Source organism: Manis pentadactyla, chromosome X, assembly GCF_030020395.1.
Source record: "Manis pentadactyla isolate mManPen7 chromosome X, mManPen7.hap1, whole genome shotgun sequence".
In the NCBI taxonomy this organism is placed as follows: Eukaryota; Metazoa; Chordata; class Mammalia; order Pholidota; family Manidae; genus Manis; species Manis pentadactyla.
In genome coordinates, this window is record NC_080038.1 from 32,926,590 (window position 1) to 32,939,688 (window position 13,099).

The following is a 13,099-nucleotide window of genomic DNA, read 5'->3' on the forward strand; positions in this document are numbered from 1 at the left end:
TGACTATATAGTAAAGGAAAAACACATAGTGCGTAAACCAGCCAGTAATTTTCAAATTCTGCTTCCTTTCAGCACTTGTCTTTCATAAACTGGACAGAATTGTATTTTACTTTACCATTTTTTTCCTGTTAGTACTTAAGATAGGTGTTCTTTTTGAAGTCATCAAGAGAAGCCATTATTAGTAGGTAGAAATTTCTCAATTTCAAGTTTTCTAAAATTTGTTTTTCTTAGTTGTTGCTGTTTTCTACCACTTTTCTCTGTTCAAATGTTATTTTTTCCATCACTGTCCCTGAGTAGGTGATTAATTTTGCCATTTACATATAATGTGGCAGTTAAACAATTAATAAAACCAGGAGTGAAGACTTCATAAGCCTTTGGGTTCAGACCCTGTGCCAAGTGCTCTTCATTAATTACATGGATTATCTCACTTAATCCTATGACAACTTTATAAGGGTAAGAGAGAAACAGGCTAAAACAGGTTCAGCAAATGGCCCACAGACACATAGCTAATAAATGGCAGAGTGAGGACTGGAAGCTAATATTAAATGTATTTTTAAAATATCTAATTTAATTCAGACATGTAATAGTCATGTTTTATTCCAGGAAAATTGTTTCTACAGGAGGCAGTAAACATTCTGTTAAATGATGGTTTTCTATAAATAAGTGCTCTGAAACCTACACAGAATTGCAAACGGTAACCACAAGTACATGAGGAAAGGAACATATGACCATCAAACGTCACAGTTCACAGAGTATTCATCGTTACCCTCATAAATACCCATGGGGCTGATTTCATATGGCATCCTGCCAAACTCAATGGTAGGAGAATCCATCAGAGTAAGTAGTTGCTTTGAATGCTTATGGAAACAGTAAACCTCAACCCAAAACATGGTAGAGGATTCCTCTTGTGTGCATGTGCATCTTAATAATTCATCAAAACTTGCTACCTTGGTATTTAGACTGAAAACAGGATGTAAACTGTCTATCACTGCCCCAGATTTGTGCCAGCCTCTGGGTTGAGGTGATCCTCACAGGATGGCCTTGAGGATTTCATCCCAAGCCTGAGTTGCAGAGATACTTACCTCAGGGGACAGAATAAAATTCATCACCCAACTTGAGCCATATTAACTGCTCATGTACTATTTCTATTAAAGTATAACATGTCTACAAAGAGTGCACAAATCCTGAAGTGTATAGCTCAGTGAGTTCTTACAGTGAACACATTATTGTAACTAATACCCAGATAGAGAAACAGGATGTTAGTAGCACCCAGAGGCCCTCCCTTATATCTCCTTCCAGTCGCTACTCTCCCCACCCAAGGGTAACCATTATCCTGGCTTCACAGGATGAATTTTGCCTGTTTTTGAACTTTATATAAATGGGCCCATTCAGCATATGCTCTTTTTTGTCTGGCTTCTTTTGCTCAGCGTTCTGTTTGTGAGATGTACCGATGTCGCTGTGTGAATTTTTAGATCGTTCATTGCTCACCCACTCTTTGTGTACGCCTGCCTGGCAAACTGCTCGATTCTCCTGTGGGTTACTGATGATTATATTCTCTTAGCAAATTAATTGAGTAGATAGATGGATACATTTATTAATCTTGGTGAGTGCAGGAGCATAGAAAAATGCACAGGGCATCCTAAGAGATGGGTCTTTTCATTATTTAACATTGGTATTTGACTTTCAAGGTGAAATAGAAGCTGGTACTTTCCAAGCTATGTCAAATTCATTATCTTTACAAAGGTGGCAATATAAGAATCATGGTGCTTTTCTGCAGGTATGAAAGTGATGCACAGAGAAGTTAATGACTGCCTTAGTTCTACCAGCAAGAGCCCCCAGTGCCTTCCTATTCCCAGTGTATGAATTCTATTTATATACCTTCTTTCAAAGCTTGTGCAGGTATCTGTGAGGAAAAGAAAGACCAAAATTAGATGTACTTTTATTTTCCCAGACAGAAATTAAGATATTAACAGCAGAAATCCTTTGTTCCAAAATATCTGATGTGAACACATTAACAAAAGAAACATATAAAAGCAGACCTCTCTGGATTAAGGGTGAAGAGGAAGCAGAGACCTATCCTTCTGCCCTCCTGTCCTCAGCAACGGCAGCTTCTGGTGACCTTATAGAACATCTGACACCCTCCCCAAAGCACTTATTGCCATCCAGGTCTGATCGACTGGCAAATGCTTGATTTGTGCTTAGACTGGACTGGGGTCTGAGGCTTCTTTTGATCTGTCACCAAAATTGCAGAAGCAATTCTTTCTTTGAGGCAGTGTCCCCTCATTTTATCTCCTTCAAGAATTGCTAAAGGCCTTGACTCCTACTTCTTAATATTTCCTGTCACCCTTCTTCCAACCCCTACCTCCTAAGTCCAGGCTTGATGGTGATCTTCTTTATAGTACAAAGGGAGAAATGAAAAGAAAACAAACAAATCCTGGGTTGTTACAGTAAAATGACTTCTAGTCAGAGTAAGAGTACAAGTTGGAGCAGATCTGCTAGGTCTCAAACTTTGTTTGGAACCTTCCTACATAGACCTCAACCCTCAATGACATTAATCCCTATGTTAGGCATACAGTCTGTGCAGTAAATACTTTCTTGATGAATGTGCAGTATTCATACTTTTTTAGGTGACTTTCCCTCTTTAGAAACAGATTAAGTGTTCAAGAGCAATTACTGATTATAATCATCATTAAACTCTACTAGCTCACTTCACACATAATAGAAAATCAAGTTCTGTTAACAAAATTAGGAGATGTTTGGAAATAAAAAGAATGGGTCCTCTTTCCAGAGTCAAAATCCCTTCTACATTCATTCATCAAGTATTTGTTGAGCACTTACTATGTACCAGTATTTATTCTAGGTTCTTGAGTGTGATACAAAACAGGAAAATCAGTGAACATAACAGAGGAAAATCCCTGCCTTCATGGAGCCTACATTCTAGTGGCTACCCAGACATAAACAATAGATACAGTAAATAAGTGGATGATACAGTATGTTGGAAAGTATTAAGTGCTTTCAGCAAGGAGAAGAATGTGTCTGGAACTGAGGGAAAAACATATACTCTATTGTTTGGACTTTGACTTTTATTCAGAGTGAAATGGGGAATCTTGGGAGGGTTTTGAAAAAGGAGGGACATGATCTAACTTATATTTTGAGAGGATTTCTTTGATGGCTCTGCTGGGAATAAGTTACCGGGGCATGGAGTAGAGAGAAGAGAGAAGCAGTGAAGCCTGTGTCAAGGTAGCTATAGTACCTAGAGACTCAAGCCAAAGTGGTAGCAGAGGAAGGGGTAAGAGTGACAGATTCTGGATATGTCTTGAAAGTTGAGCCAACAAGATTTCTGATGTATCAGTCAATAGAGACATCAAGGATGACTTCAAGGTTTCTGTCTAAGCAACTGTGAGCAGGATGGACTAGGTGGAGCAGGATGGACAGGAAGATTGGGTTCAGTTTTGGAAATGTTGAGTTTGCGATGTCTATTAGACACACGAACAAAGATGTTGAAAAGGCAGTTGAATATTAGAGTATGGAAGTGAGCTTTGGCCTGAGATATTTGGGAGTCATCAGCATGTAGATGATATTTAAGGCCATGGGACTTGATGGGATTATAAAGGGAATGAGTGTAGATAGAGAGAAGAAGACCAAGGACTGGCCCTAGGACATATCAACATGAAGAGGTCAAGGAAAAGAGAAGAGACTAGCAAAGGAGATTGCAAAGCAGCAACCACCAAGGCAGATGTAAAAACAAGAAGGTGTGGTAGCCTGAAGGAACTGTAAAGGAAGTTTGTCAAAGAGAAGTTGGTGAACAAACTTTGTTAAATGCTGCTAAGTCAAGAAAAATGAGAACCTAAATGGCCCTAGATGTAGCTATGTGGAGGTCACTGGTAACCTTGCTGAGAGAAGCTTTGGTGCAGTGTTACAGGGAGCCAAAGCCTTATGGGAATAGGTTTGAGGGAGATGAGAAAAGAGGAACTGAGAGAGAAAGAAAAACCAAAGTTTTGCTGCCAAGGGGTGAAGAAGTAAAGGGATACCTTAGTAGGGGAAATCGAGGCAAGAGAAACTTTACAGTTTTTTTTTTATTCATGAGTGACAAAATGAGAATAGCCTATTCAAGATGCAGGTAATGTAAGGGAGGAAGGGAAGAACCACTAGAGCAATGTTCTTGAGTAGGCAAGCAGGCTACAGCTTCTAGTGCATACATGGGGCACGAAAGATTCATCTACGCTCAACAAGGAAAGCAGAATAGGGGTACAGAGGTTGGCAGGTGGGCAAATCGGGAGGTGGAATCTGGAAGTTCTTTGATTGCTACCATTTTTTTCAGTGAGGTGAGGGCAAGGTCATCAGCTGAGTGCTGACTCTACTTTCAAAATATTTCAAGAATCCAATCATCATTTCGGCTGCCACTACCATGGCCCAAGCTACCAACTCTCACCCAGATTTTTGCAATAGTCTCCTGACCAGTCAGTCTCCCTGCTTCTGCCCTTGTCCCACTACACATGTTCTATTAAAACATAAGTCTGATTTTGTCATTCCTTTGCTCCAACCCTCCAACGGCTTCCCATCTTACTCAGACAAAAGTCAAAAAAGATGAGAATGGGGTAGGAGCTGTCCTCATCTGCTCAGATGTCTACAATAATCTCACATTCCATGGAGAGTTGAAATGTGGTAAGGGTAATACGTGAATGGTGCTTAGCTTTGTCTTGGTTGGAGGATAAATGAAACAGTAGAATGACCCTTTGACTTTGCTGACTTTTAGTCACTTAAAACTACCACTGCAATACTTTTGCCTGTTCCAGAATTTCATATAAATGGAATTATATGTTGTCTACTCTTTTGTGTGTAGCTTCTTTCCTTCAGCCTAATGCTTGTGAGATTCACCCATGTTGTGTGTATTAGCAGTTCATTCCTTTTCGTTACTGAGTAGCATTCCAGTGAGATACCATTTTCATGTACTTCCCTTAGTTCCTCATTTTGCTTTGCTGGGAATTTCCTATCACAGAGGTTGGAGAGCTTTAACGATTTTGACTTTTTCAACTGATATATGCCAGTTCCTCATGATTTTGTTTCCTGCTTTGGTTCTTTTTTTCAAAATGCTTTTCTTCTCTTACTTTTATTGTAGGCTTTGCACTTCTAGGAGGACACCCTTGTTTTCTTACCACACAAGATATTCATTTGGGTGTGAATGAACGTCTCACGGACACAGCCCGGTTTGTAAATTTTCTTCTCTTTAAAGTTTATTTCCAAAGCAATGGATACATTTCAAAAAGAACATATGCTTCTCTTTAAGTAATGTGGTTTCCCCCCTCAGTGCCCTTTGCGCTGTTCTGTTTTCCTTCTCTCCCTCTGTACCTAATGTTCTGAATGCTTCTCCCTCATCCTCTAGCCACTTTCCATGAGTTATGATAATTTTTTTCTTAGCAATATGAAGAGGTTTCTGATTATAAAATTTCAAACGTAAAGAAATGTAGAATCATCAAACATGACGCTTGCATTTTACAATTGAAGAAATGCAGGTCCAGGAAAATTCACATGTTCGATGACTCACAACTAGTTAACATCAGAGCAGGTAATAATATTAATAGCTAATGGTTATTGAGCATTTATTATGTATCAGGCATTGTTTTAACTCACTTAATCCTTATAACTACCCAAACAGATTGGCATAAAGAGGTGAAACAACTTAATTAGGGACATACTAGCTACTATAACACAAAATCTCAAAATGTCAATAGCTTAATATAGTGCCAATGTTCCTGACAGGTAAGAGGGAAGGACTGATTACTTATTTGGCTATTCAGAGACTGTAGGAGAGTGGCTCTACCATCTTCAACACGTGGTCTCCAAGGTCACCTTGGGAGTCAATATCTATCCAGGAGCTAGGGCAAGAGAGCATGGGGAAGGGATATTTGCTTCAAAGCCACCTTAGCAGGGAAGTGGCACAATTAGTTCCGGTCACATTCTATTGGCAAGTACTAGTAGCTCACCCTTACCTAGATGAAAGTAGAGGTGGGAGAAGGCTCTTAACCACTATACTATAGTTGAACACTGAAATATGTGCCTTCTGACTCCCCATGCAATGAAATGCTCTCACCATTATATTATGTCTGCTTGAGAAATACAGAGCAAATGTCTTTCTTTAAATATTTTGCCCTTGGTATTGGAGACTAATGGTTTTCTCCTGAAAATCATGTGCTGTAAAGTAATCCCTTGCAGACACTATCTGCTTTTTATGGCTGCTACACCGTATATACTGAAGAATACACCTCATTTGAATTGCTGAAGAGATTTAAAATAACTTTAAACCTTTTAGTGACATTATTTCAGATGGGACAATGTTAGTATTAAGAAGTGTTGTGTTCATCTTCTGGATGCAAGGGAGAAAAAGAATAAATAACCATAAATGAGCTTTTATTCCTCTGACTGGGATTATATTTGCCTGATAATTCTGCTTCCACAAAAGTTCAGTAGACTTTGTTCAAGAGCAAATACTACAAGCAGGTTAAGGGATGAAGCCAGGGACACAGCCAGGAGAGAAGTTTCAGTGGAGATCCTCCATATAGAACCAAGTGAATGATGGTTAATGAGTCATGAGTGAACTAGTGGCTGGAGAAGAGTGCAGTTGGAGGAAGAGCTGGCATCCAATAAAGAGTTAAGGAGTGCAGACTGGCTGCCAGAAAAAGGTCAGGGCCCAGAAATCAGTGCAGTAGGAAGGACTCCAAAAACAAGAGACAGCTAGCCAAGCATGGGCGGAAAGCTGAGGATGAGTATGAACATGTTCTTTCCTGTGCTCGCTCCCATACAAGAATTCCCACTATAAATCCTTAGCTGGAGGAACTCTATATAGATCCTGAGAAAAGCAATCTGCTCACAAGTTCCAAAATGCCTAGGACTTTTTAGTCCACATAATTAATCCCATTGCTTTCTGGATATATGAATACATAAAATTGGATCCATAGAATTCCTTCTGATAACTCCATTTTATCCAAAGACTCTGAAGGAAAAAAAAAAAGCTCCTCCTTAAAGTCTGTATGGACTTCTTGGACTACTATCTCTAAATCTTTGTAACAACCCTACAAAGTAAGTATTATTGGCCCAATTTTATAGACGATGAAACCATGACTCAGAGAAGTAATGGAGCTTAACAGCTAAGTCAGCATTTAAATCATGCTGTTTTTTTTTTTTTTTAAAGATCATGCTGTTTTGACTATCCCTACTGCCTTTTCTAAACAGCCCATGAGAGGGGCAATGAAGTAAGCTATGGGAAGCATTGGCTTTGTATCATGAGACCTCCAAGACCACCCCTGTGTCTGACGATTCACCAGGAGGGTTCACTGAACTCAGCATATAATCATATTCATAGCTATGATTTATTACAGTGAAAATATGCCAAGGACAATGAACAAAGGGAAAAGGCACATGTAGCAAAGTCTGAGGGAAACTAGGTTCAAGCATCCAAGAGTCCTTTCCCAGGAGACTCACTCAGGACACACTGAGTTCCATCAGTAACAAGTTGGGACAACACGTGTGAAATGGTGCCCACCAGGGGAGCTCCTTAGAAACCTGGTGCCAGGGACTTTATTGGAGGATGGCCAGATAGCACCCTCTGTTAGATATGTAGCCAAATTCTAGACTCCCAGAAGGAAAGCAGGTGTTTGAACCATATGGTTTGTAAAACATTTTAGGCACAGTGAATCACTTTTATCAGTTCTGGGAATGGTGGAAACCCTCCCAAACTGAAGTTCCCAGATGCAAGCCAAGGGGCAACTTTACAAGCAGGCCTTTCAAAGTCTAGCAGTCAGACCTGCTATGTGAACTCTTCTCTGCATAGCTTGGAAATCACAAGACTTAAAATCTAGTTCAGGCTTTGCCACTTGTCTACTCTGTGACCTCATAGGAGAAAACTTCTCCGGGTCTCAGTTTCCTTTTCTTTTATAAAGTGAGGGAGTTATTATCATTAAAGTTCACTTTATGCTGTCAAATGCATGCAAATATATCAGATAGAAGGTGGTAGTCTTTAACCAGAGGTGTGACCCAGTGTAAACTGTGTATAGACAGATGCCCAGTAATTTGGATCAGGGTGGAGATACAAGGTAGAGAGAATTTCAAATGTTCTAAAACTAATTTGAGAATTATGTTGAATAACCTGTTAAAATGCAGAATTCTGGGCCCCACATTCAGAAATTCTAATTCTGCAGGTCAAGGTTCAGATGGTGTCTGAGAATCTGTATTTTAACAAGCTCCTCAAGTGATTCTTCTGGAAGGGTGGCTGGACCACACTTTGAGAGACCCTGAATTGGGAGGCTGTGCAGTAATCCTGGACTTTTGTGTGGTCAATCCATGCTAGTGCCTTAGTGAAAGGAATGGTAAAGAAGGACCAGCTAATAAGATATTTATATGGTTTTATGATAACTGACTGCAAAGGGTATATTGACAGTGGAGTCAAAATGATTTCAAATTTGTTATTCTTAAAATATATAGTATATATTAGCAGAAGCAGGGAAATGAAAGGAGTTTTTGCCTTGGGGAAAAGGGATAGGTTAGGTATTGGACCTATTGTGCTAAAGGTTGAAACTCCAAGTACAAATGCCCACAAGCCATTGGAGATAAAGACCTTGGGTGAAGTTGAGAGCTGGAGAAATAGAGGTATAAGGTTGGTGGTAAAAAATGAGCCCCAAAATCTCACAGTGGGAGGATTGCAGAAGGCTGACCCTTGAAGACAGGTGCAGTTAGGGAGGGGCAGGAGGAAATCCTTGGGGTCCAAGGAGAATAACAATAATGCAATATCAGCAGAGGCTGGAATGGAAGACGGGGATGTCAGAAAGGTGGGTAGAATAGCTACTGTGGAAGTCTGACTTTCTTTTGTGTACCCTATTATTGCTTAATCTGCCAAAATATCTAACAAATAAGATATGGCTGAGATTCAGAAATTCAGTAAATCTAAATTGAAGAAGACAAGAGAAATCCACTGCCTTTCACAGAAGGAGTTGAACAGGAGCTACAAGAAAGTGAATCTTAATGACATCTACCCTGCCAATATGCACCATAAAATCCATAATAATTGCCTCCTGGCTTCTTGTAGAAGTTAAACTTTGTAAGATGCCAAGAGATTGGATGATGCTTGAACGACAGTGCTGGCCCTTTCAAATCAAGAGAATAGTGCCTACCTGACACTGATTAAAGATGTTTCTTCTCCATCTGCCTGCCTGGCTGCTTTGGGGGCCTGGTCGAATAAAACACATGACTGTCCATTGGCGAAAGAAGAGCCTGAGGGGGAACACAGGGAGTGTGGTAACAGAAAAAAAAAATTGAGCCAGTCTCTTGAAAGCTGTCAAATGCATTTTCCAAAGTGTTACTTATTTAGTCAAGTGATTTAATTATTCATTTATTCAAAAATATTTATTGGATGCCTAGTTTTTCTTCCAGGCATTGTTTTAGCACTAAGAATGAAATGCTGATCAAATCAAACAAAATCCTTGTTCGAGTGAAAATTATATTCCGGAGGGAAGAGGCTTTCACTAAATAAACAAGGTGTGAATAGAGTATCAGGTTGAAATGAGTACTATGATGAAACTAAAGCAGGGTGATCTGTGGGGGGTGGGTGGGGGTTCCTTTAAATTGCGTGGTCAGGGAAAGCCCCTCTAAGGAGGCAGAAGTTGGGCTGAGAACTCACTGAAAACACAGAGCCAGGTATACAAAGCCATGGGAAGAGCATCACAGACAGAAAGAACTACTGGTACAAAAGCTTAGACGTATTCAGGAACAGAATAACAGCCAGCAATGTTTCAAAATCAGAAAATAAACATATTTTAAATCTGTAAAATTAAAAAAAGTACCTTCACAAGTTGGTCCTGTCTCAGTCACCAAAGGAAGGAAAAATAAAATCAGATCAAGGAGTTATAAACCTAAGTACATATTAAAAATAAAATGTATTGCTCTTATCTTTCTTGATTACAATAATAAAACCTGTTCACAAAATAGTGTGAGCAAATTATCCTTAGCTAGGTCTGTGTAATCTGAGGGCACTAGTGGGGAGTGAAGGGGGTACTGAGTTGGAGCCATTGACTGATGTTGTGGAAGAGCTGGGGTGTCAGGGGTCCCCAAGACCACTCCCAGGTTTAACGATTCAATAGGAAGACTCACGGGATACAGCAGATGATCACACTCATGGCTACAATTTACTACAAAAAAAGGATGCAAGGCACAATCAGCGCAGGGAAAAGGCGCCTGGGGCCAAGTCCAGGGGAGACCACGCACCAGCCTCCAAGGGTCCCCTCCCTGTGGGGTCACACAGAACATGTTTAATTCTCCCAATTACAAGTTGTGGCAACACATGTGAAATGTTTTGTACCAGGAAGCACCTTAGAGACCTGGTGCCCAAGATCTTCATTGAGGGCTGGTGACACAGGCACCTTGTGCCTAGCATGAGCCAACATTCTAGACTTCCAGAAGGCAAGGTGGTGTTCAGCATAACCCACAGTGTTTATACAAACAGTTTAGGCAGTAAGTCATCCTTATTATTTCTAGGAATGGTGGGAACTCTCCCCAAGCCCAAGTTCCCAGATGCCAGCCAAGGGCCAACCTTGGAAATAGGCATTTTGAAGGTAGTCATCTCAGGACTGCTATGTGAACTCTTTTTTGCACAAGTATGTTCTCATCTCCCTTCTGGATTTTGCTAAATGTCCTTTACCTAGATATACAATAACTGGTCAGGGAGTGTATCCTACACCCATGGAGGATGGCCTGAAGATTTGAATTGTTTCCTCAGTTCAGAGTGGATCCTTGTAGGGCCAGGCTCCCGCTGGATAGAATCAACCATTGCTCACTTCACTCTTTTGAAAAATCTCTCTTAGCACCTCTTTTGCAACCCCTCACATATCGGAAGACATGTACATATGTACAAAACATATACATAGTATATATTCAGTTAAATTGGCTTCAGATTAGAAGCTGTTTTCAGATTTTGTCAATTCTCTGGTGCTCTACCTGGGTTAAGAGTTGGATATTCTTTTCTTCCCCTTGCTTTTGGCTTGTCCTTTTAGATTGCCACCAGAAGTGACACCTCGTATGATTCAGATCAGTGATTCTTTGGAAGTTTAAAATCAGATGGAACTTAGGAACAGCAGTGGGACATACCACGCCCGTTTCAAGGCTTTGTGTTTCTTCTGTAATGACAGCTGTTCATGCCTAATGCTCTGAGTCCACTACTGAAAGGTGCATAATGGCTTTGCAGTCATTTTCCCTTTAATACAATGCTTAGAAATGCAGCTTCAGGAACTACATGTATGAAAGGCTCCATGTAAAATCAAATAATGTAATGTTGTTCTACTCTAATTACTTTCCCTATAGATGGAATTTACTTCTGGTAGTGATTGCTAAAGTGTGTCCTCCCAAAGTAAAACTAGTAGAAAGGAAAATCAGCATAAACCACTATAATAGTTTCCCAGGGGTGCAATACAAATTACCACAAACTTTGGGACATAGAACAACAGAAATTTATTCTCTCACAGTTCTGGAGACTAAAAATCCAAAATCAATGTGTCAGCAAGGCCATGCTCCCTCTGAAGGCTCTAGGAAAGAATCCTGCCTTGTCTCTTCCTAGCTTCTGGTTGTTCTCAGTAATTGCTGGCATTCTCTGGCATGCAGCTGCATCACTCCAAACTTTGCCTCCATCTTCACTTAGGCTTCGTCTCTGTATGCTTCTCATATCTTCTAGTTTTATGAGGACACTAGTCATCAGATTTAGGGCCTACCCTACTCCAGTGTGACCTCAGCTTATTACATCTGTGAAGACCCTACTTCCAAACAAGGTCATGTTCTAAGTTTCCGGGTGGACATGAATTTGCAGGACTCTGTTCAGTCCACTATACAACCACATATTCACATGCCCTTGCAGCAACATGGAGGGGATTAAAATCACTGTTATTCTCATATAGTTCAAATAATGGAAGTTACAGAGGGATTTATGGATGAGACATAGTCCTTAAGAGAAGAAGTGAACCATTGTCATATTAAGAGGAATGTTTTAAAAAGCTAGAATACTATTACTAAGGTATTTCTACCAATGATATTAAGACTGAAAAAGGTACTCTTTCTTAAGTTTCTTAGTAAAATGTTTAAAAATATTGGCACCCAATGGGAAATATATGTCTAATTAGATATTAATAAATTGGTATCTAATAGGAAATGTGATATTTCCATCAATGTGTATAGAAGTCACCAAGAAACTAGTGGGCATGGCAGTTGAATGTCCTTGAGTAAATGGTAACAAAAGCCAGTCCTTCTTTTTATGGCTGAATATTCCAGGAAAGGGGAGGGGAGTGGGCAAGGGGGTGGGGGAGGGGGAACTGTGATGTACATTGGATAATAAAAAAAAATTTTTTTTCTAAAATGTCAGTCCTTCACAGCATGAACTATGACATATTCATAGTTTAGAGGCAGTTTGCCATGGTGTAAAGAGCAGGGCCTTTGAAGCAGGCTTCGACTTCACTTCAAGTCCGAGCTCATACCACATTGGCTCTACGGTTTGGATGAGTTGCTTCTGAGTCTTAGGTTCCTCAGCTGGAAAATGGAGATATAAATACTTATCTCGATGAACTGTATCAGGGTAAATGAGATAATGCTTGCAAAGGAAAGGCACACAGAAGAAATTCGAGTAATATTGGTTGAACCAAATTTTGGCCTAATTCAATCTCAGGACAAGCTCTGACTTAAATTCCAGTCATCTCTGTGGTCTCCTTGTCAGCTTACACTGATCCAACACTGAAATTTCTGCAACTCATTTTGAGGAGTTCACTCTGAATGCCATTATGCCCTAGCCACTTATCTCTGAGGCTCTCAAAACTAGGAACTAACATCTAAGTCAAAGTAATCTGGCCCTTAGAGAAGCCTTTGTGAATAAATTGCATATGGTAATTTCATTCAATATCCCTAGGCTTCTTCCAACACCAGCCCACTTGAGAGATGCCAATCTAGGTTTGCTGAAGGTAGTATCTTGTTTCCTCATCATTCTTATATTGATAAAACTAAAATAATAACTTAGGTAGAGATACCAGAGCACTGGAATATTCTCCCTCCCTGAGGGAGACTCAGTCAGCAAGTT

The 13,099-nt window shown here is 40.1% G+C and overlaps 1 protein-coding gene across 3 annotated transcripts in view; it reads left to right on the forward strand.

Moving 5' to 3' along the window:
• Positions 1 to 13,099, forward strand: part of OTC (ornithine transcarbamylase) — a 78,324-nt gene that overhangs the window by 22,749 nt on the left and 42,476 nt on the right. For all 3 annotated transcript variants that reach the window (XR_008995115.1, XR_008995116.1, XM_036879496.2), the window contains exon 4: positions 5,120 to 5,207. Coding sequence is in view for 1 of the 3 variants with exons in the window: in XM_036879496.2 (XP_036735391.2) it covers positions 5,120 to 5,207 (88 nt within the window). In the remaining 2 variants the exon portion in view is untranslated. The remainder of the gene's footprint in view (positions 1 to 5,119; positions 5,208 to 13,099) is intronic.